The 24,991-nt window shown below is 39.6% G+C and overlaps 3 protein-coding genes across 6 annotated transcripts in view; 1 reads left to right on the forward strand and 2 right to left on the reverse strand.

The window, feature by feature from the left end:
* The window catches only part of LOC109478766 (citrate synthase, mitochondrial-like), a 12,023-nt gene extending 7,698 nt beyond the window's left edge, over positions 1 to 4,325 (forward strand). Inside the window, exons 8-12 of the mRNA XM_019780520.1 lie at positions 408 to 537; positions 1,017 to 1,118; positions 1,564 to 1,689; positions 2,126 to 2,209; positions 2,707 to 4,325. Of these exons, the coding sequence (XP_019636079.1) occupies positions 408 to 537; positions 1,017 to 1,118; positions 1,564 to 1,689; positions 2,126 to 2,209; positions 2,707 to 2,871 (607 nt within the window). The 3' untranslated portion in view covers positions 2,872 to 4,325. The remainder of the gene's footprint in view (positions 1 to 407; positions 538 to 1,016; positions 1,119 to 1,563; positions 1,690 to 2,125; positions 2,210 to 2,706) is intronic.
* Positions 4,326 to 7,521: 3,196 nt separating this feature from the next.
* Positions 7,522 to 19,923, reverse strand: LOC109478771 (glycoprotein-N-acetylgalactosamine 3-beta-galactosyltransferase 1-like). Of its 3 annotated transcripts, none has more exons than XM_019780528.1 (3): positions 19,771 to 19,923; positions 18,460 to 19,253; positions 7,522 to 8,526 (listed from the first exon to the last, which is right to left on the reverse strand). In XM_019780528.1, the coding sequence occupies exons 2-3, from the start codon at positions 19,249 to 19,251 to the stop codon at positions 7,744 to 7,746; spliced, it is 1,575 nt and encodes a 524-aa protein (XP_019636087.1). In that variant the 5' UTR covers positions 19,252 to 19,253; positions 19,771 to 19,923; the 3' UTR covers positions 7,522 to 7,743. The 3 variants fall into 3 exon arrangements, with proteins under 3 accessions (XP_019636087.1, XP_019636088.1, XP_019636086.1); XM_019780529.1 differs by lacking the exon at positions 19,771 to 19,923 and adding an exon at positions 19,680 to 19,698; XM_019780527.1 differs by lacking the exons at positions 18,460 to 19,253; positions 19,771 to 19,923 and adding exons at positions 11,209 to 11,861; positions 16,831 to 17,385.
* A 314-nt stretch (positions 19,924 to 20,237) lies between these two features.
* On the reverse strand, positions 20,238 to 24,906 carry LOC109478772 (transmembrane protein 98-like). Of its 2 annotated transcripts, none has more exons than XM_019780530.1 (6): positions 24,741 to 24,906; positions 23,651 to 23,829; positions 23,052 to 23,183; positions 22,611 to 22,757; positions 22,403 to 22,462; positions 20,238 to 22,121 (listed from the first exon to the last, which is right to left on the reverse strand). In XM_019780530.1, exons 2-6 carry the CDS (start codon positions 23,782 to 23,784, stop codon positions 21,920 to 21,922), a joined length of 675 nt encoding a protein of 224 aa, XP_019636089.1. In that variant the 5' UTR covers positions 23,785 to 23,829; positions 24,741 to 24,906; the 3' UTR covers positions 20,238 to 21,919. The 2 variants fall into 2 exon arrangements, with proteins under 2 accessions (XP_019636089.1, XP_019636091.1); XM_019780532.1 differs by having other exon boundaries at positions 23,651 to 23,834.
* Positions 24,907 to 24,991: the final 85 nt, after the last annotated feature.

Raw genomic sequence — 24,991 nt, forward strand, 5'->3', positions numbered from 1 at the left:
CCCCCCCACCACACACACACACACAACCTTGTCTACAAAGAGTTTATCTCAACTTATGGTTTCAAACTAATTCCTAGGTAGAAATAAGTCCAGTAATGTAGATAAATTTGTAGTTGTGGGTCAAACACATTTTGTCCAGAAATAGCAATGTATCCGCTTTACTTCTGTAGTTACTTTAGACCTAATTTTTCATATTTGTTTAAAGCTTCTTAATTTTCATGCTACATCTACAAATTAAAAGTACCTTTTTTCCTGTACACAATATTTGACGTAGTGTCTAACTTTAAGTAATGTTCTGTGTTACTCAGAAGGCATTTGTGCTCATTATAGTAGGGAGTACCGGTACTAGTAAATTATATGCACCAAGTGTATGTATTATGTTGTAATGTGTTTGTTCCCCTGTACAGTGACCATGAGGGAGGCAACGTCAGCGCCCACACCTGTCACTTGGTAGGCAGCGCGCTGTCTGACCCCTACCTGTCCTTCGCAGCTGCCATGAACGGGCTGGCAGGGCCCCTTCACGGACTGGCAAACCAGGTAAACAAACAGATGTTTATACACATGTATTCTATATATATAGGACAATGCATAAAATGAATGGCTACATGCTAGAAATTCCACCATTGATTGTACAAGCACATTCCCACCCTGTACCACTATATTATTGTCTTTGTAAGGTCTCCATGTATGTTTGTTATATAGCAGTAGACCTTGTGCAACTGTTGTGCAATATAGTTTATCTATGTTACAGCTACAATCCACTTTTGATACCAATGACAAATGATTTTAGCTCATGCTGATGACCAACAAGACTTGGTGACCAGTACACTTGAAAATTGGTTGCTGTTTGACAGGTTCTGTTCACATTTTAAACATTCGTCCTGCCACAGCAAGTTGAGTGTGTTTATTAGCCTGACTACATTACGACGTTTTTAGCAGCCCTTCTACTGGTCTTGGGGAGGGGCCCATGACTAGGAGTAGTTGTGTAACCCAGGTTATGTTTGTTGTCGCTGTAGGAAGTGTTGGTGTGGCTGACTAAGCTGCAGCAGGACCTGGGAGGTGAGGTGTCTGATGAACAGCTGAGGGATTTCATCTGGAACACACTGAAGGGAGGACAGGTCAGTACAGAGACTTACTCCATACACTGAGTCACAGCAGCTGTATCTAAACTGAAATGAAATTCACAACACTTGAACTTGTTCCATGAGAAATGCACGAAGGAAGTAACTTTTAAAAATTCAGCCAGAAATCCACAACTTTGAGTCAGAACTTATGCCAAGAGACATGCAAGAAGGAAATGAGTAACTCTTACATTTGTTCAGCCAGAATCTGGCTGTACCAAAATGTGACTGACAATTGACACATATTACTTGTCTAAAGGGGAAAGCACCAATAAAAGAAAATCAGAACATTACTTACTTTGTAAATACATGTAGTACCCATTCCTGAACATCTGGATGGGGCCAAGCTGTTATGCTGCAATTTGCCAACAAGTTGCTGCTATTGTTTTGATGCATAACAGAATGCCATGATTCGAGGTTTGATGTGTCTTTCTTCCGTCAGGTTGTTCCTGGTTACGGGCACGCCGTGCTGCGTAAGACGGACCCTCGGTACACGTGCCAGCGAGAGTTTGCCCTGAAGCACCTGCCTGATGACCCCATGTTCAAACTGGTGTCTCAGCTGTACAAGGTGAGATCATGACTGATATCATAGCACTGCTTGGTTTTTTCCAAAGCAGTGTTCTAACCAGACAGAATGTTGCCGCTCGTGGCGGACAAATATTTTGCCCAATCTGATTGGCAAAAATGGGTGCGGAAAGAGATGTCATTAAACTAAGCTTAGTGCACCAGCAAAATTTGTCCCTCAAATTGCAGGAAAGAGCTTTTCAAAGGGTCAAGATTTCAACATTTTCCAGGGGGAGCATACCCTTGAACCTCCCTAGGACATGGTTCAATATCAAACAAAATTGACATGATGGCAAAAAATTCAGACTGACTGGCTGTTCCAAGGAAGAAAATACCGTAGTAGTGTCAGGGCTACACTGGTCCACAAAGATAATGGTTACTACAAGCTCCCCAGTATTTGTGACCCTTGTAGTGACATGTTTATTTTTTTGTGAACACAGATTGTGCCTGGAGTGTTGCTGGAGCAGGGCAAGGCCAAGAACCCCTGGCCCAACGTGGACGCTCACAGTGGTGTGCTGTTGCAGGTAAGAACTATGTCTGTACCCACATTGGGCAGCAAATATTTTTCTTCATTGCAAGAAGCAAAGGAAAAGCTTATGCCATATAGATCTACTGATACTGCAGCATGTAGCCAGACTAAATCGTGCTCCTGGCCGCTGACCCGTCCAAAGGTTAACGTCTCCCCATCCCCTGGCAGCTAGAGCTTGTGTACACACAGGCTACTGTAGCATGCACCAGTAATACTGATAGGGTGTAATGCCACCTGGCTAGTACTGATGGAACTGCAGATTAGACCCACTAAGACAGAAAGGGCCTATAGTATAGAGAGTATGTACAGCCTAGCACTTGCCTGCACTCAAAGCGGCAAAACTTTTTGTAAATACAGTAGGGAGCCAAATATATAATGTCTAGGAAGCGCAACTCAACAAGGGCCCAAACCTTGTTCAGCACAAGAAGCTTGTCACATTTTCATTTATTTCACCAAGCATTCCTGCTGATGTTTTCCTTGTTGTTTCTCCAGTATTATGGCTGTAAAGAGATGCAATACTACACCGTGCTGTTCGGAGTGTCTCGCGCCCTGGGCTGCCTCGCCTCGTACATCTGGAGCCGCGCCCTGGGCCTTCCGCTGGAGCGACCCAAGTCCATGTCCACCGAGGGACTGAAAAAGCTGGTCGGAGCACAATAACCCGCTTCACCACAGCCGTAGGAAGAGCTTTAGAACACATCGTCTTTGAAGAAGTCCACTATTTCTTCTTTCACACCCCCAAAGAGCTAGAAGCTCTTCACCTTTTGTGATACAATTTTAATAAGCTGGTTTGAAAATGCCATGGCTTTTTGTTCCTTCATTACCTTGGTCCGGCATTTCCATTGCATCCCATACTGCCTTGCTGCATTTACCTCAGTCCATGCTATCCCACATGTATCTATTGAAAATATGTGCTTCCTCCATCATACTTTTGTGACAGAAAGATACATTGTATTGTGTGCAAAAGACATGAAAAAAATGTATTTCAAAATGCTTGTTCAGAAATTATATTATACACACTTGACGTGCAGTGAGAAAATTAGAATTCTTGGCAGACTGGTCTTTGGAGGTGTTGAAAGAAGCTTGGAACTTCCTAGCATTAAGAATGGATCCTATAGCTAATAGAAAATGGCTGATTTTTCGTGTACGTGACTCTTTGATATGTGAGCTGGGATATTTTATCTTGTGCCTGTGAACATGGCTGACTACAGGGTGTTTTGAAATATTGTGTTGACATGCTATTTCCTCCCTGAAACTTTCAAAACACATCTTTACTGTACATATTGTGAAAAGAAGTCTAAAAGTGAGCATCTGTATTTTATCATTTAGACATTGCAGGAAGACAAGCCACGGTGGAAAAGCTGTCAAACCAAACCACCCTGGAAGACAGCCTTACATATACAATACTTAACATTAAACAAATGCAACAAACTCAAAATAGCCATCTCAACAGATTCGAGTCCAGGCGATGCTACGGAAAGTTCATTTGTGTGAAAGAGAAGATTATGTCAAAGCAACTGACAGTATTTTTACTGCTGTTCACCGAACAATGAAGCTCAGTATTGCTGTGAATAACCGAACGTGACAAATATTTGTGGCCAGAAATATTTATAGCAAATCACACTCATGTCTCAAGATTTGCACTCTGTTTAACACAGATAAGACAATTGAGAACAAAACTGTTTTCAGGATCAACCCCACCTCATTTTACTTTACTTGATGTCTACCCCATGTTAAAGTCCATCTATTTTGATCTTAGCCTTCTTAATTTTGGTAGTGTTTCAGTAGTAAAAGCAGTGCAGTGGGAATTGTGTGTGGAATGTGATAGTAACAATGTTTCTTTATCCTCATCAAAAAGTTTTGTACTCTGGGAACAAGACCATAGAATGAATTTTAATCATGCCTTGACTCTTGTTCCCAGATTACTACAACTGGGATTTCTGTCAGTCTTCTAATAAGAAATGTTTTGGGAGTCGAGATGAAATAAAGAGCTATATTTTGTTCTTTGAAATCGGAAAGTCTCCCATCTTTGTACAGATGTTAACTACAACGTGGTCTTTCACATGTAAGCTGTCTGAATATTGTGGGAATAATAAACAGGCCTAGTGTCACATCTTTTCTCGTGCATTTTGTAATAAGCTACCAACCATCACCACTACTCAAGAACACAGTTACCAGTACTCAAGCAACTTTTGTCTGACATTTCAAGTAGCATCCACTTTTCATTGGTCTCATGTACATGTAGTGGATGCTGTTTGAAATGTCTCTGTTTTCAAAATCGTAGCTTGTGTAACTGTTCTTGTGTATCTCATTACATGTACCTACGTCAACATATCACCACCCCTACAGTTTAATAATCTCCCAGCTGATGTCCTAATATCTGCTTTGAGACTACATAACATCAACAACTACTGTAACAACACATCCTCGCCTACCAAGGCCATGAGTAGTCCTACATAAACACTTTGAACTACCAAAAAAACAACAACTTGACCATGACATGCTGTATTTTACACTTTATTATCCCATTGTATCATAATGCATCAACCCTGGAATGTCTACGTGAACATTAGTGAATTAATTATGAATAAAGGATCCTGTGCTAAACTAAAAGTCATCATCCACAAGTGCAACACAATATACAACTTTTCTTCACTCAACCTAAATACAACTATGAAAAAGCCACCTTATGTATCCGGCCTTTTGATATGGGCAAATTCCACTAGGCCATGCACATCACCGTAATAGTACATGTAAGTTGGTCATTATGTACAAGCATGATTTCATGAAGTTTTTACACACTAAGAATGGAGTTTCCACATGGCAGTGCAATCAGGTTTTGAGTGTTGCTTTCAGTCATGAAAAAGCTGAAGGCACAAGCATATGTATTTGCATGTAGATATATTGCAATGATTTTTCTGCATTGCAATGTTGTTGACCATTTGAAAGATCAATGACAGTACAATCTGAGCAAAGCTTTAAAATCACCAAAAATACTACAGTTTATGCTAATCAACAAATGTGATAAAACTGAGATTATAGCGGTACACTTCCCTTGATTTTTTTTTCAATCTTGGAATAAACAAGAATAGTTCTTTTAACATAAGGAACAGAACCAGGCATCTTACTCAACAGAATCACTGATTTTACAAGATTTTAGATGTCTGAAAGGTGACATTTTCTCACAGTAAGGGATGGGTTGTCTGGGGGAATTCCGAAAGAAGTCCCCCAGACTTAGCAGGTCATTTGAAAGTTAAGTTTTTTTCACACAATCAACAATTTGTTAGCCTGAATACATTATGCTTCTAGCCGTCCATCTGCTGGCCAGATCCCCTGGAAGGAAGCCCAATCAGCCCCGGACAGCAGGATATTGTGTAATACAGGCAAACAACTTCCCACCAGCCAACAAGCTGGCAACTTGTCAACTGCCTTGCAACAAACATTATGCTTTATTAACCTTCTCCCTGCTGCCTAACCCTGTAGCCAATAAAGAACAAACACCAATCACCAAATATATGGCTAAACGGCTACTTCAGTGTGCCAAAGGTTAAAGGAAGCTGACAAATTGCTGAAACAATGCCAAGTAGGAGATTGTTGGTTGTGCCAAAAGGGCTTCACTTTCAGATGACGACTTCTTTTGAGTGAGAGCCTGCCTTCTGTTTCCAAGCTGTAAAGCGGTTGGTAGTTATTGCACAGTTGCACTCCAGTAACCATACAGACATACAACATGTGTACGTAAAAGGAACAAGACAATTGGAGACATTTTTCTACCAGTAACATGAGTTACACTTAAAACACTGAGGAATCTTTGTGTTACCATCTCAACTGACTTTTACAGTATGCAATATGAACAAGCTTCATTATCAATAGTTATTTATAGAAGTACCTGGTTATGTTCTTACAGCAAACTATATGTAGTTCTAATCTCATCTAGGCCTTGTTTCCATGATTTACATTTCAATACCTTGCCGTTACATTCCTACTGCAATGTATACGTACAGTCTCTAGTTTGGTATCCTAGCAACTATGAAAAGCAGGCACTTTGATGAAACAGTAGTTTAAGAAGAGTTATAAATACAATCAAATTTTCCTAAACATCCTTGCAACAAACTACATAATCAAGTCTACTCACCTTAAATTCTGGATTATTCAATAAATATTCCTGTATCCTAAACTATAATAAAACCAAGTATCTTCATACCAGGCCTTGCCAAAAGTTCACGAGAAGTTGATATCATTCCAAACTTATATATTTGCTACATATCCCTGAAGGACAAACAAATATGTGACACCTTGACATAACATATTAACAAAACAAAAAGGTACACAATATAGTACATCATGATACAAGTTTGCTAGTTGGCCCATTCTTATATCAAGTTATTGTCAGGATCCTGTCTCCAATCATGAATAGATTTAAGTACATTGACTAAGCAAATTGCATATTTTGTTAAGAGTACTCTAACTTGAATATGATGTTACAAAATCCAGATGGGGGACTTTTCTTCCACTTTTCAGGGGAGATAAAACCCAACACAATATGCAGTGTTGTTGTTTTTTCAATGGCTTTCAAATAAAGTATGTGAGTCCTTATACATGTATTTACAAGATCAATCCATCAATTCAGTAAGAACAATCTAATGCTGGGTTCAGCTCAACTGTTGTTTTGAATTTCATACATGTATGTACAGCTGCAATCATTTTTGTGAAAAAATATCACCAGCTTGCTTTTGACATGGTGTATACTTTATTACCACACATATATGATATAGGTGGTGACTTATCAATATTTTGCATGTCTCATATATCCCACAATTGCATTCCAATAGTACTGCATATTCACAACCTGTTTTCTTGTAGTGACATTATAAAATTGATTCATGCTTCTTGCTTTGGTAAGTACAAAACTGTACACTCATTGATGGGAACAGCACATCAACTAGACACACCATACATACGTTTTAGGAGGGAATGTGGCAAGACAAAAACATCAGAGAACAACAATGAGGTATCAACATGGATAAGATCCATAGGGGGATCGTCTTCCAAACAAAAGACAGAATGGATAACAAAGTTTTTTGTACACAACCAATTGGTTATACATAGCCAAAATTTTGGTGACCATCTGTCACCTTCCTCTGGGCAACACTGACTGCATCCACTTCACACTGTAGATATGTGGTGCTGCTATAGTGTTAAGAATGTGCTCCCAAACATGACTGAGTTATAAGTTTACATCCTCATCATGGTGCATGGCTGGAGTTGAATTTCTGACCCATACGCTTCCGAACCAACATGATGCGTTTGGGACCACATTCTTTTGCATTACAACTGTTCTCAGAAGCTAACCAACTCAACTTTGAAAGAAACTGCAGAATACACTTGTTTTGACTTCTCACAGTATACACGGTATCAAATATCACAGAAAGGGTTGCTTTGACCTCATTGTTGTTATATTTCTAAGATATCATTTGCAATTATAAATCTCTAGATTTAAAAGATGATTTTCAGTTCCATTTTCTAGGCTTTTTGCTACGTGTCATCCTCATAGTAGTCTTCATCATTTTTGTTCTCTTTCTCATCTTTCTCTTCCTCCTCGTCATATTCCTCTTTATCCCCACCATTATCATCTTCCCCATCTTCATAGTCTTTTTCATCTTTTTCCTCATCTTTTTCCTCATTGTCAGTGTCATCATAATCCTCCTCCTCCTTTTCATCCTCTTCTTCTTTGTCATCATTGTCTTCATCATCCTCATCATAATCTTCCTCCTCCTCCTCTTCTTCATTGTAATCATCCCCTTTCATCCCATCTCCATTTCCTTGCCCTTCCTTTTCATTCGCATCATTGTCAATATCTTCTTCTATGTCAGTATCTTCTTCATCCTGGCCTTCTTTCTCTCCCTCCATTTTATCTTCTTCCTCCTCTTCTTCGTAATCATCATCTAGGATGATTTCGTTCTTCTCATTTGCAAGTCTTTCTTTCTCCGTTAACTTATCACTGCCATTTGGCTTTTCTTTGTCACTTTGTTCTTTTGCTGGCTTGGTCTCTTTTTCCTTTTGCTTGTCTTCTGGTTTCTTCTCCTCTTTAAGATCCTCTTTTGTTTTCTTTGTATCTGCCTCCTTCTCTTTCTCCCCTTTCCCCTTTTCTGGTTGTTTTTCCTCTGCAGGGGACTTACCTACACCTCCCATGCCAGACAACTGTGGGTAGTTGTACCCATAAGGACGGAGGTGATAGGTCATGTATTCTAGGACGTACATAGTATTTGGGGTGATGTAGTGGAAAGTGATGGCAAAGTCGGAGCAGCAATCAGGGCCCTACAGGAAGGAAGAGACAGGACACCCACCACCACATTAGCAAACAAGGTCAAATAATTATTAGCAAAAAGGCAGCAAATAAGAGAGACGTGTTAGCTAGTGGGATGGTACGTGTTACAGGAATACAGCTTTGACTCCAAAACCACAAGTGAAGGGGATAGCCCGAGGACCCTAAAAAGGGGACGAAAATAAATGCAGACAACACCAATATCATATAAAAACGAGGCATGCAGTGATCTATACAAGAAAATGTGCACGGAAAGTTTGGTAAGTGCAAAATACTGAAGAAAACAAGGATGAGAAGGTCCAAAAGAAAAGCCCTCCCCACACGGTTGGGTCAGCACCCTAAAATAAGAGAAATGAAACAACATGAAAACAAGAAGAAAAAAAATGCACAACACACCATGAGTAAGTAAACCATGCATGCAAGTGACACAGAAGCTCTACTGTGGTGAACTAAATAGATCGTACAAAGTACCTCAGAATTTCAGATGAGGGGGTTGGCTTATTGGGGAGGAGGGGGTTTTGTTCTTGGTCTGTTGAGATCGATTGGGGGAGTGTAGTTGTATCCAAATGGCCTGAGATGATACGTCATATACTCCAGCACATACATACTAGCTGGGGACACATAGTGGAAAGAGATGGCATAGTCCGAACAGCAGTCTGGTCCCTGTAAATAGAACACAGTTCGTCGCCATTAAACGTCTGACCATCGGTCTGTCGGTCAGTTCTTGTGTTAGCTCGTTGCGACATTGATCGTCAAGCTCGTAAGAGGAGTCAAGTTAGTGTGAAAACAAAAGAAAGAGATGCTTGTTAAATGGCCAACTTTTATTTGTTGCAAAGCAGCAGTCGTTTTGCCTCCTACATGTCAATAGTGATGGAATGAAATGTTAGTGTATGAGATTGAAGTGAGCCGTTTGTCAGATGAACACACAACTGTGATCTGTTGGAATGTCTGTTGGTTAGTTGGGAGGTTAGTCTACATGGTTAATACACAAAAATACATGGTTAAACCAGTCAGCATCTTTCATCCCATTGTTAATCAGCAACTCACTCACAAGCATCACTTTTAGAAGTTTAGTAATAAATTACACATATAAAGATATATCACTGTAAAATCAAAATGCAGATAATGAGAAATAATAAAAATAAAACATCACAGTAAAATAAACAATCAAAATGGAGAGATCTAATGACAAATAATGAAAAATGAATAAAACATTTACATAGAAGATTTCTGTGACAATCTTTCATACTTTGTGGGTAGATGTCATCTATAGTGAGAGATTTATCATATCAACTACCCGGAAAATGTCATTTAAACACACTGAAACCATTTGGATTTCAAATTTACCCACTCAAAGCAAGGGAACAGCCTTAGAATAACGTTGGGGGCAAAGGTGAAATAAAAAAGAACCAATCTTAACTGTACTTTGAGCTACGTCAACAAAGCAATATGGCTCTGTTCCCACCCTTGACTCTGTTTCAAAGACAATGTACATCACTCGGATTGGTGCCATAACTTGTTTACAAGAGCCATGAGAAATGGTTTTCATTCTTACACTGGATGCTGCTGCTAATGTTCACTGTAATCTTGTGTAATACCATCTTATACTGTGCACTTTGATCTATGCTGTAGCCAAAATCAACCTATCACCTTGAATGGAATTTGGATTCTAAACAAACCCTCCTTGATAGACCGACTTGGCAAACAAGCTCTAAAAGGATAAAAGAAAAAGCTGTGTGTTTGCACATAACACAATAACATGTGAAACATATAGCTTTAATTTGTTAGTAAACACTGATACAAACAGCACGCAACAGCCCATACCACTCATCATTAAAATGTAATCATCATACACAATGCAACTATGACAGACCTTATTTCACACATTTAATCAATCTTTCAATCTGTTGCACCATCAAGTATTCCAAACATCAAAAGAAATTTTCAAACTGTCACATATACACGTACACCATTCTACCAACCATCATACCATATGCAATATCCTACCATACCAGACTGTACAAACACCCATACTGTACCCCACACATACTTACACTGCAATGTTAGAGTCATAATACAGTTTATATTTCAAGTGCCATACAGCTAGCCTGAAACGTCATCTGTAGTGGAGCTATAAAAATACCTTTAACCCTGAACTCTCAACAAAGATACTGCACCCAATTTGTATTGCCATACGTGCAAACTTATGGTCATGAAGATGAAATGTAGACAGAGTGTGTAATTTGAAATTTTCCAGTAGTAACACCCTCCCAACTCGTACTGATTCAAATCACACGTCAAGTCTACTGTTTCTATAGAATGTGCTTTCCTCCTAGACCAAATAACCTATTCAACCTGAGTTATTATATTAGCTCCCTAAAAGAAAGACTGGCTCTCGAAAGGCTAAAGTTTCTAACCATTCTGTACCCACCACAGCTTCATCACGCCATGTTGCTCAAATTAGTTTATGTTCAACCCCACATGGGGATATAACCTCCCATAGCAACAGAGATATCACTAACACTTCTAATACCAGGTGTATCAGTTGCCTACAGTGCCTCTGTTCCCAAGTCCCACTGTGCTTTGTTTGAAGGAGCTCCAAGATAAAACTGAACTAAATCCTAACCCCCCAAATCCTGGAACCGGTAAAAAGGCCCAGCTATAATCCAACTTACATCGTGGGCTGGGTAGAACTGATACTTCCAGTACCAGTTGCCTTTTGGTACCCTCCCTGGAATGAGGTGATGTTCGGGGACGAAGGGGTGGAATCTCTCGCGGCCGAGTTTATCTCGCGAATCCTCCGCACGCACCCCGACCTGTTCCATACATCGACCCATCTCTACGTCCTCCATAATGGACCGTGCTTTACAGTTCCCCTCCACAAATTTTTTCACTGCCTCTTTGCTGAGGACGTAGCCGGCCCCACCACTCATGTAACCCTGCTTAACGAACGGTTTGAACCGCCGCCCGAAATAGACAGGTTCTGTGGGGTCGTAGTCTTTCAACATATATCTCAAGTTTTCTACGACTACGAAAGTGTCGTCGTCTGCCTTCATGAACCAGTCAGCATCGTCAATGTGGTTTTTGTATATGTACTCGTACGCGGCTTTTGTTTTCGCCCAGAGTTTGTCGCGGCCCTCTCCCGTTCCTAGCCCGATGACTGGAAAGTTTGGCTCGGCATTCGAGCTCATGTAAAGGATTTTGTTGCAGCGTTTGGCCCACGTCGCCTTCACGTGTTTGGCCTTCTTGTCAAGGTTGTCGGGTTGCGTCATGACCCAGCAGAGCACGCGAACACTGTCATACAACTCCTGCGCCTCTTTGTCTTGGCCTGTGGAGGGTGTGCAGAAAAACATATTTATGTACAAAGCATACACATTTACAAGAAATCATTATCACTTCTTCTTTAATTTTAAGTATTACACCAAGCTGTTAGTAGAATTAAGCACTACAACCAGTACTTGTTATACTGTATTTTTTTCTCTAAACTAAGATAACACTTTCAGGGTGTTCTGTTCCCATTTATGTTTATCATACTCTACATACCTGGTAGTTATGGACACTAGAAAGAATTTAAATCAAGTCTGACATTAAGGCAGCCAAGCAAGTAGCCTATCCTCCAGCAGCAATTCCACGCTTTAATCAAGTGCATACACTCAAGACCAGGCTAGTGTCTACTGGTGCTACTAGAGGGGGCCAGACTAATGATGTGTTTACCAGGCTATAATTAGGAATAACCCTGAAGCAGACCCTTACTGTAAGTGGACCCATATGCTACATGTGTATATGTTGTCTAGGAATGGAACAGCTAGTTCCAAAATTAAAAGCAAGGCTGTTTGAAAAGCCCTTTTCACATTTTATATCCTTTTATATTATTATAATTTGTAGTAGTACTAGCACTTGAGAGTGTTAAGGATATCTTTTTCACAAATCATTTGAATTTGACGTACCCTGCAGCTTTAGCAAGTTACACAACAACAACAAAGAGGTATTGCAATGAGAACTGTGATACTAGTAGTATGCTTTGAGGTGTCTCTGTGCTTGTAGACACATCCTTGTACGTGTGCGTGAGCAAACTTGGGTGGTAGAATTATAACAGGATGTGGAAAAGGTTAAAGCACTAAAACTACCACTTATCAGATCTACAAAGCAAAGATCAAAGTCAGACTAATTTTAAAGGCCTTAAGGTTACGCATGAATACTGATATTTGTAGTAAAAGCTTTCATCTTCTTTGGCTTGGCAACCACTGATGTGTAGTTGCATGCAGCATCCCACAAAGGGAAATCCTGTATCAGAGGTATCTGTAGATAGGACATTTTTATGTTCAGCTACCAACCCATTTCCTCCTTGTATGAAGGCATTGTGATTTGGATTGTCAGCATCTTGGTTTTACATGTAAGTTCCCATACTTAAATTGATCACAATCTAATAGATAGACGTATGGGTTGGGCCTTCTACATGTTTGCCCTTCAATTTCCCATACTCAGTAGACCAAACAGAGGGTTCTGTTAAAATCCCTCTGTAAATATTTGTACAGCAATCAATTAAGAGTCATTATTCAAGTTCAAAAGCACGTACAAACAGGCACAGCAGAGCGGAGGCATCTAGCCATTCTAGTGCCATTGTGCCTGCTGGGATCCTTTTGTGTGAGCCATGCAGGTGTTTGACTATTTGCTCAAGAGGGTGTAGTGTTGGTTGGGTTTGGAGCAAACATAGCTAGTCTTTTGTTAAAGGTTACGACTCAGCTGACAACAATAGTGCCCCCTGCACTGGTCCAATGACACAGCCACTAGACTCTGTAGGACACAATTGTAGCATGCCAGCTTTCTGAATAATTTAACAGCTTGCACAGTGTCCCATACAGGTACTATTCTCTATAGCTAGGCACTGGCTTGTCATCTTCCTAAGTGCATGTGCAAAAATGAATTTGTCATTTTTCACAGAAAGGCACATCACAAGAACAAGAATATCATCAAGATAATGAACGAAGTACACACATATTTAAAAGGTCAAGAAACATCTAAAAACAACTTTTGGAAATATGACAAGTATGCCAGTTCTGAAAAATGACAGATTATTTCTTTGATCTTTGAATAAACGACTAGCTGTCACAAAAACGCAAGCCACAATATTGAGTTAGCTAAAAGTTTTTGAAAGCCTACCACAATTTGTACCATTCCAAGTCACCATACATGCATTTGTTCCCATGTTTATTATGACAAGTACATTGTTTATTATGACATTGCTTAATATGTTTTTGATCCATATCACTGTGTAGTGGCTGTAGTCTGGGTTTGTATTTATATCAACAGCATAACTCATTGATATTTGGTCAAGCGAGTGGCGGTTGTGGAAATGAAGAACAACGTTGTAAATGGTCAACAAGAAAATGAGCTGACGACGTAGCACGCTGTCATTTTTGTTTTTTGGGGGCCAAAAATCAAACAATGCGTCCAGCAAAACAGTTTCAGAACCTTTCCGGCCAATGACACTGCACATCATCATGTTTATTTTCGGTTTTGAAGCCAGAATCAAACAACATACACTACAAAACAAAAGAAGTTTAAGAACTTTTCCGGCCAATGACGTAGCACACCATCATGTTTATTTTCGGTTTTGAAGCCAAAACTGAACAATATAAACTACAGAACAAAAGATGTTTCAGAAACTTTCTAGCCTATGATGTAGCACAACATCATGTTTATTTTCGGTTTTGAAGCCAGAATCAAACAACATACACTAAAGAACAAAAGAAGTTAAAGAACTTTTCTGGCCAATGACGTAGCACACTATCATGTTTATTTTTTATTTTTGAAGCCAACATCAAACAATATAAACTACAGAACAAAAGAAGTTTAAGAACTTTTTTGGCCAATGACGTAGCACACTATCATGTTTATTTTTAGTTTTGAAGACAACATCAAACAATATAAACTACAGAACAAAAGATGTTTCAGAAACTTTCTAGCCTATGATGTAGTACGACATCATGTTTGTTCTCGGTTTTGAAGCCAACATCAAACAATATACACTATAGAACAAAAGATGTTTCAGAAACTTTCTAGCCTATGATGTAGCACAACATCATGTTTATTTTCAGGCTTTGAAGCCAAAATCAAACAATACTACAGAACAATAGGAGTTTCAGGAACTTTCTGGCCAATGACATAGCACACCATCTAATTTGTTTTCATTTCTGGAGGCGGAAATCAAACAATTCGTACGTACAACAGAAGAAAACATGTTGAAGAACCTTCACCTTTGTTGGGTTTGGGTTTTGTACGCATGAAAAAAAAATGCAAATTAGCTGATTCCCAAGGAATTTAAGAACTTTCTGTTGTTTTACTTCTAAGCCTAGATAAAAGTCATAAAATATAATTGACTATCATATTGTTGCATACTAGAGTACATAGCCTTGTTTTGTCAATTTTTCAGTGATTTTTGAAGGTAAAATTTTCAAAGCTTGTGAAACAACCTAGTTAAGAAAATAAGGAATCAAAAAACGTATTGAATGCAGAAAAGCCTATCTACAGATCTTTCTACTAGTAGATATGTGACCTTTTCCCAAGGTCCTAAAAATCATTCAAACAAAAATTTCTGATTGTAGATGGAAAATCATTTCAAATGGACACATTTTTGGGCCTAAGAATTTGGTACTGTATATTTTCTGCCACATTCAAAGGACTTTAATTGGTGCAGAAACCCCTTTGTAACTGTGTTTGCTCAGACCACCCATTCTAAGGTTATAGATAGCAGATGTTACTGGGGTAAATGTTTGTTTTAACAGAGCAGTGAGAAGTCTCCCTAAATCATCTACACTACATGGGGGAAACAGGTCAGCCATTACTGTCTGGGTCATCGGAAGGTCACCAGCTTCACAAAAGGGAAGTATTCTATATATGCAAATCTACCTGCTCTGAACAGGTGGCTTTCTCATTATGAACAGGTGGTTTTCTCACTACACTATAATACATTTGTACTACTGTGACCTTGTAAGTTCACATCATCATATGGTCAGTTAGCACTGCTCCCCATGAGCCACACTACCTTGCACCCTGGGCAGGACGCCCTGGTTAATGTTTTGTCCAGTTAAGTAGTCTGCGTAGAGGTATGAATTTGGAGGAGCTGAGCTTGGAAAAAATGCATATGCACATATACATTGTTATCCATCAAACTCACATTTACAAACATGAATCTATAGTCTTTTTTAATGAAGAAGATATAAAATTCAATGCCATAACTCTCCATGTTTCATTCGTCTACTCCAAATCATTTTTGGTTTTGTAGAAAAACAAACTTAGTAGTGGTTGTTTACTTGAACATACCTAACCTTTTCTGTCAGTCTTTTCTCTGGGAGACATCTTATGTTAACATGTTATCATTCCTAAGACTTGGCTTTTAGAACTGGGATCAAAACTGCAAGGAAGGACAACATTGCTATTTCAACACTATTTAGGTCCAATGCTCACCTCCAATTTAGGTCAACTGGGTGATCATGCCTACATATGTGGATCGTAGCTGTTTCTGGAGCTTAACTTAACTTGTATTTACATGCGAAATCTGTCTGTTTGCTATGCACATGGCCTAACTATTTCAGAGTTGAAGTCTTCTTACAAAATTACAAGTTACATCAGTCATCTATTCTTTGCATCATCTACAAATAGCCTCACACTGGATAGATCATAGAGTGTCAACCAACTTATAAAACGCACTGCATGGAATACAATAATTTAGTGAATAATCTTAGGATCCCTGTGAAGTTTCATGTACTGATGTTTATATCATTCTGGTATGTATGCCTGTATCAACTGTATGTATCATGTTAGAAGTTCCCCACAATCCAAGGATCAAATGCAAGATAAAATCTTATCTTAATTAGTTACACCTTAGCGTTACTGATAGCTCAATAATTAAAAACATGTTGTTGTCCTTGCTTCACGTCTATTTTCACTAGACGTGGTTGGGTTTCATTTGGTTCAGATTTATGGCTGTCTCACGACCTTGAGCTTGCGTGTTGCTGGAAGTGTTTCCAGTTATACGTGTCGAGCCCCTAGAGCCCATGGGCACTTCCAGGATGTCCTTGGGAAACATCTGTTTGTCTTATTAACACTATCGCTATATCGCCCATGTTCCGTGTGCGAAACGCCCCCTGCCACTATTCAAACCATCCAAATGCGACTTTTGCATCTTTACACTTTTACATGATCAAAACCAACCCGTGGTTCATACTTTTAGCGAATTCCCCGTGCAATAGTTGGCACTACAAGTGATCTACGCTCTTGATAAACATATTACGCACCTTTGTGGTGAGCATCGTCCAAGTCGGTCCACTCCAGCGCCTTGTGCGGGGAGTCTTCAACATTTACTTCCGGGTGATCGTATGGCTGTTTCATCACTTCTACCTCCTTACTCTGCAGAGACCTTCGATCGGGGGGACCAGGACCGTGCGATGGTGTCGATATATAGTTCACAAACACGTACGATATCCCAAAACCGAAGAAAATGCCCAAGGCGAAGGTGACAAGGGAATTTTTGGTCACCCCGCCCGCCATCTTGGAACACTTGATACAACCAAGGGCCCAGAGCTGCTTCCCAATTTACACGATGAGTGTTTCAACGATTGAGAAAAATTGGATACTGTGGACGATCAGCCACGTCTTCAATTAAGTATTTGCAAGTTTGCACATGCGTCCGTATTTCATCTGCATCACATGACGTTGTTCCAAAAGAATTTTGGCATCACTTCTTCATGTATTATGCAGTGATTAACCGACCTATGGGGTCTCAGATCCCTGGGAGTGACACAGAGTGGCACAGAAGCATCATGGGTGTTTTACAGGAAACCACTTGATGAATGGAACTCAAAAAGTTGCCATAAATAAAAACAAAAACAAAATTCTGGTAACAATCCGTGTAACATGTAGCATTTTTACCTTTAAATCTCCAGTTTTCTTAGATCCTGGATATTTCTGATGATCTCAGTAAATATGAATAATCGCTTGAACCCCACTGTTACAAAAGTACATTAGACTTTTCAAGTTGAAACAAGAACCGTGCATTTCATGAATATAAAACAAGACTAGAATGTTGCAATTTTGTCAGCATATCAACGAAGACACATTTTCACATGGGAAGCATAGGATAACATACATCACAATATAAATAGTCATCTTTATACAATCCATAGAGGCATATATAGGACATGTTATGTGTATGTACTTGGTGCATGTAGGGAAGACTGCAACACAGTGGTTATCAGCAGTTTTAATTGATTGTGTTTACTAAGACAATCCCAAATGTTGCAATACTGCAGAAACACTCTCCTTCACTAGGAAAGTTTGTGTTGCTGACTATGCATCATATTTATATTGATGCATATTCATAGAATACTTCCATAGATCAAGTATTGTACTGTATTATCTACTACTGTATAGTATGTGCTAGTGTAAGTGTGGGTTCCATGTGTGGGACTCTGACTCTGAGGGAAAGGTGACATTTGTGCTGTTTTTTCCAACTTCTTTGGTACTATGCATATGTATATCCATTCCTCCATCCATCCATCCATCCATCCATCCATCCATCCATCCATCCATCCATCCATCCATCCATCCATCCATCCATCCATCCATCCATCCATCCATCCATCCATTCATCCAATAAAAAAATCATTCCAAAACACTCACAGAACAAACACACTACAGAACAATTTACTGGCCATGAGTATCTTTTGAAAACATACATAACAAAAAATGACATTTTTTCCTGGAAATACAATTTTTCATATTTTTCCTATCTTCTTCTTTTTGATGTTCTCAACAGACATGAATCTTTGTCACGAGCATGGAGGGCAAGTTTGCTAGCATGGAATGGGCAATAAAAAATTTAAAAAAAGGAGCAAATCAGTCAAACAAGGCCCCAGACCACCCACCTGGTTGTGGCTGATGAGTTCCTGAGGTGTCTCCAAGTTGAAGCGCTGACGACCGCGGATGTCTCTGCTGTCCCCGATCTCCACCCCTGCATTATTCAGGCATTTTGCTAGGTGGTGATCCGGATTCTTCGCTCCCATCAGCTTGCTGTCGTCTGGGCACAGTTTGTCATCACCCAACACAAGGTGTAACAGTTGTAATGCCTTTTGACTTATGACAAACCCAGCGCCTCTGTCTGGATAGTTGTCAGCTGTGATATGTCCAAAGTAGATGGGAGTAGTACCGTTGTATGTCAGGAGAAAGTATCGCAAGTTTTCGATGATAACCCACGAAGTGTCCTCGATAACAAAGAACCAATCATACTTCTCCTCGTAGTCTGTGAAGACTTTCTCAAACATGATCTTGTGGCTCATCCAGTTCTTGCAGACTTCTGAGTCCTTCTGGTCTAAGACGAGTGTCGGGAGGTCCTGTTCGTTCTTGTTGTGGACGAACAGGAGTTTTCCGCAGTGTCTACCCCAGGTGGAGTTGATGTGCTCACGATTGGACCTGCCCTTCGGTGACGTGATGACGAGACAGAGAACCCGAGTACGTGCCAGCTTGTCTTCCATGGCCTCCTGTTTCATGTAGACTCTGGACACTTCTTCCTCAGCGACGTGGATGGTGCGATGTTTCATGTACCTGTCGTCGAAGACCCCGTTGTGCTGTATCTGTGTCATCATGAGGTGGATGAGGACACCCGCGCCGAGACCACCGACAACTGTCACCCAGCGCAGCATGCTTGGTGGGGCACCCATGTCTGTATGCAATTAAGCAAAATACAAGGTCATCAACAACTGGTAATTGTTAATGACAACCTCTATAAAACTATAGACTTGTAAGATATGGTCCATTGTTTCTCAGAGCTAAATGAAACACAAAAAGTTAGCATATCTACTGCTATCTGTAGTTTGGGACTTCTTACAGATATTGAAAAATGTTGTAAAATTGCGACAGGAACAAATTATGTGAAAGATTTTACTATAACGTGAAGGGGCGGATCCCACTAGTAGTGCCCAGTTGGAAGTCTAATATATTTTGAAAGTAGCGTGTTTTATGTCAACCTTAGCAATTGTCCAGTTAACGATAAACCAACGTCCTTGTGAGAAACATTGGGCTTAAAATTCTACTGCGCCACACAAATTATTTGGCTCTTCCGGATCCGATACAAAATTTTGTTGTTTACCACAAAATATGATGTGTTGTACTTCCAAGAGTCCATTAAACCACTGGCGTTCCTAGCACATTTGGTACTGGATCTTGTTGGCGAAACTTACCTGCGACTGCTTGTAAACTATTCCGTTTTCCAGATGACCCTCAAACTTTACAGTCGGTCTGAAAACTGCTCGTCTGTGAAAGTCGACGTTTCAGTAAAGACTTTTATTTGTCGCCATGTTGTTTCGTGGGACGGATTGTTCCATTTTGATCATAGGTAGAAATAAATTGAAAAATTGTGCTTATATTTCGGTATGTGCCATTCTAATCGGAAATATTAGGGTTAGCTTACTTTGATCTTAGTGTATTCATGTGTTCAAAATAACGTTTAGTGTATCTATTCAAGATGTAATGTACACATGAACGCCGTTTGCGTGCAATGCCCTCCAGTACAGTGTTATCGCCCAAGAATACTAGCACGTTACTAACGACACCTGGCGGATTACTATTGCAAAGCATGACACCTTTTTTTTCTATCCAAGGTTCCACAATTGCCCCTCAAAACAAAAACTGACAATTTTAAACACAGTTCAATACATTTAATACAAATAACTTCCAATCTAGGAAATTTTTGTACATATATGGTGTGGGTAAGTCTTTTTCTATCTACTAATCTAAGAAGATTTTATTTCTTATTGACAGCATCAACAGCAATAACAACAGTCAAAATTAAGTATATAAAAGATTGAAACACCAGCACTCCTTCAAGTCCTCTCCATCCATACATACCTAAAAGGTACAATTGTAAAGCTGTACAGTTAAAAACCCACTCCATCAAAACACACCATTGCTTTTAGCAAACTTGGTGGCAACTACATTTTGTACAAAGTAATGTTACATGTATAAATCAATGAGGTTTAAATCCTCCTTGGAATAAAGAAAAGTAATGATTTCACATGGGACAGATCATACAGAAAAATTGTCAGGCACTTGATTGAATTTTTGTGTCACTTTGCCCTTTTCTGTCGAACACTTAATACAGTAGTACTTTTTTTAAGAATCGTGATCAACATCTCTATGATCCATTCTGGCCTATCCCAAATAAGGCACTTTTTATTACATGTATCTCCAAGATTCTTGTTTCTTGTTCAATCTGTTTCACAGTGTTAAAAAGTGTAAATGGCTTCTGCCAGTATCACCAAGGACATCATATAATGCCCATAGTATTACATATCCTGCAAGTAGTCTTACAGGAATTATCAAAATAATCTCCACTTCTTCTACAATTCTATGACAATTTCATGTACAACGCTATACTCCTGTAAAGTTGTAAAGGGACATTTGCTATTTTTACAATGAAATTCTATCTTGAAAACATCACGTGTATATTTGTAATATTTCATAGCAACAGCAACACTTAATACATGACTGTAATACTACATTTGTACATACGATAAGTACGTATTTCCCTTACATCCATAAAACCAAACCTGAAAGCACCATGCAAGTTACAGTATCCCATCACAGTTTCTTACATGTCCATGTACAAATTATCATGAAAATTCATCTGTGTTGGTAGTAATCAAAGTACAATGTTAAACTTTATTACAACACAAAGAGTACACAGGGATCAAATTTTCAACATCACTGTCACCTTCATCAGGATAATTAATGACCAATCACTTCCGAACGTAAACTCACAAGAGTTACGGTTACAGACACACAACCTTATTCACACGAGGCTTTATGGATACGTGACATCAGCATTTGATTAAACATACAGCAGGGAGTTATATCGTCCACCATCTCTATTAAGTGGCGGCTGGAGTGTCCTGATGGGTACAAATGTATGTACAGTTTACGTGATATGCCAAGTCTAACCTTACCTCAGAAAGACACACAGCTCCATGGCTTTACAAAAATATAACTTCTATAAAGCCCAATACGAGGCTTTCTAACTTATCTATGACAACATAAAACTTAATAACGCACTACAAATGCTAGACAATATACTTGTACATGTATATTAGAACACTAATACTGTTAGCACTACAAAGGTTACACTTTTATTGGCAAAGTTGGAATGTTCTACATTGCAACCTTATAAATACAGAAGCAATCTGTAATCTCATTGATTTACGTTATAAAATGTCTATCGGTTGACACTTGAGCTGTTTTGGTTTGAAACCTTCACACAAAAGAATCAAACTAAAATCAATACAAGTGTTTATCGTTCAACAGTTCCTTCAAATGTTACAAACTTTAGTTATTTTACAGCTGGGAGGATTGTGATTCTTCCTTCGCCTCTGGTGGTTCCTGTTCCTCGGTGGACATGGCTGCCTGGCGTAGGACAGACATGTGTTCCTCCATGTCAGAAATGGAGCTGTCAATCCAGTCCAGCGACCCCGGCATCATACAGGCGTTCTTTGTGACAAGGGCGAGATGGCTGACTGACAGGAGCAGGGCAGTAGACCTGGGAAATAGTTTTGTCAATGATCATACATCATCAATCAGATTCTAAAATGTTTCCTGCCTTGCATGGAACAACTATGTGACTGACCTGCTTACGTTTCAGTTTTGTGAAAAGAAAACCCCAAACAACTGTACCATTGTCGTGCAATAAAGTTCTTAAATTTTGAAAACTGATACTTGTAGATGTTTTAAGTAACATACTTTCCACTAGTGAACCTTTTGTCAGAAACTGCACAGTTAAGACTACACACTGTCACTGAGAGGGTATTCAAAACTACTTACCTAGCTTCAAGTAACTTGGGGTCCAAGGGGGGATACATGGAACGAACCACATCATCAACCCTACAAGAGATGGATTAAGAATGATATCTTTGATGAAATCTTTTAATCCAAGCAGATACAGATGTTTTATTAGAAAAGTATTTAAGCATATGCAGAGGGCACTGCAACTGAAAAGAACATGGAAGACCATTTAAGGAAAAAGGCGAACCTTGGGCTGATTCTCTTTGCTACCACCACTACCTCCCCGAGGTCAGCCTGACTGCGGATCTGGGAGTTGTTCATCGTCATGCCAACCAGCCTCTCCGTCAGCTGGTGACACGTCTTCAGGATGGCCAGACAGTGGGGGATCAGTCCCCTGGGATGGAGACAGGAACGTGTTCACATGGTGTTCATGGTGTTCACATGGCTTTCACATGGTGTTCATATAACATTCACATGGTGTTCACATGGCTTTCACATGGTGTTCATATAACATTCACATGGTGTTCACATGGCTTTCACATGGTGTTCATATAATATTCACATAGTGTTAACATGTTGCTTACATAGCATTGACCAAGTATTCCATGTGATATTTACATTAGAAAATTATACATTATATAAACTACAAAAATGAAAGATCAAAGCTCCAAAGTAAAGACCAACTCACGATGCGTCATCTATCCAAGCTTCATTCTCCAGAATATCGTCGATGTCGGGTGTGAAGGCAACATTGGTCAGCTCTACATCTGACACTTCTCCATGTGTCTCCATCGCACTCACCAACTCAACTGTGGGGCGACTGGAGGGAAAACAGGTCCAGAAATACAGTAAACCTATAAGCCATATGAACAGGATGATGTTTCACTTTGTATTTGACTTCACAGATTTAAAAGTACATGTACACTGTTATTATTACAACTATAGACTAAGACTACACTTTCCATCTCCTGTTGTATTATAACTGTTAAACCCTCCAAGAACAACACTAGCCTTTTTACTAAACCTATTCTAGTAAGTTGCTGAGTCTCTTTCGTCCTCTCTGCAAGAGACCTGGGGGCTAACATAGGTTTAGAAACCAGGTTAGAAAGACATGTCCAGACTTGTATTATAAGAAAGCTTAAGAAACCTTTATATAAGAAACCTATATATGAAATAAAGACTGAACTTTAACTTCCAACACTAGATAGATTGGGACTTACCCCAAATTTTCAGTTGACTCCATCAACCTTTCATGCTAATAAACCTATATATTATAAGAAACCTTACTTGATAGCCAGACTCTGCTTGTACAGGTCCGCCCGCCCGCAGTACTTCTGTTTACACACCAACAGGAGGGAAATCAACGAGGCCACGAAGATGGCCGCCAAGATGGCGATCGCCACGGCAACAACGGTTTCCATGGTGATGATGGAACAATTTATCAGCACCTCGGCATTCCCATCAACCTGTATTGGATATAAAAGCACATTGTTTTTAGAACATCAATTTGATGTTTCTATGCTCCAAATTAAAGTAAAACATGTTCGGGTACGAAAATCATTTCTTGACAAGGATTGGTGGGGCCAGAATGATTTAATTATCTCCTGCTAATGTTGTGGGTGGTGGGTGGTACTGCGAATAGGTGGTGAGTCACTGTTCGTGTGTGAAGTCTAGGGATGATGTGGGGGGAATAGATCATTTTAACATCGTTTAATTTCATTTCATTTCATAGCAAAACAAAGAATAAACCTATGTGGTGTGAAATATGCCACCAAAAATTTGCAAACTGTGGATCCAACTCACTTCTTTTATAAATTATACATGTGTGACCAGCATGTCACTGCACTATGCATAATTTTCAAGCCTCCGCCAGGCCTTCCTAAGAAGTTCTGGACAGGCTAAGAAGTAAAATAGGGCCAGCAAAATAGGGTGGATAAATGGTCAGGAGATTGAGCCACAGTAAGGGCAACATTTCTCTCTTTGGACAGGCAAATGTTAACCCTACGGTAGTCAAACTCACCTGGAAAATAATTGGTATCAAATAATTTATCCCCCTAGCCCTATTTTGGCTAAGTCAGTACCAGTACTAGTGAAAGTGAAGAAAATATATAGCTCAGCTTGCACTAGTCTCTTCGAAGCAAAGAGCACACGATAATGTCCTTTTTTACTTCCTTTGTGCAAAAAGGAAGTGACGGTGCATTTTTCCATCACCACGTGTGAAAAAGCTGGTTTTAATCTTCCAGTCAGCAGAAAATTAGCTGTGGAATATGAGCAGGCCATGACTGACAACTTTGTTTTTCTCACCTCGTCTCAAAACCTAGTCCGACCTCGACGGCAAAATTACACTAAAACTAAGACGAACCAGAACCTAACTTACCTCCAAGAAGGTGCCTGAGTGTCAGGGGAACCTTGTGGACACAGAAACGCGACCAAAATGTCTCCAGGATCTCCAGATCACAGCATTTTTCTTAGACCTTCCAACTCACAAACAAGTTTCAGACTTCTTCATGACGTACCCCTACTTCCTGTTCACAAGAAGCAGGACGGACCGCATCGACACAAAATTAACTTGTTTTTAAACTTGACTACTTTAGCGTTATCGGCAATGTTGCTTAGGATGTAAGAATT

This window comes from Branchiostoma belcheri, unplaced genomic scaffold (assembly GCF_001625305.1).
Source record: "Branchiostoma belcheri isolate BF01 breed outbred unplaced genomic scaffold, Haploidv18h27 scaffold45, whole genome shotgun sequence".
Taxonomy (NCBI): domain Eukaryota; kingdom Metazoa; phylum Chordata; class Leptocardii; order Amphioxiformes; family Branchiostomatidae; genus Branchiostoma; species Branchiostoma belcheri.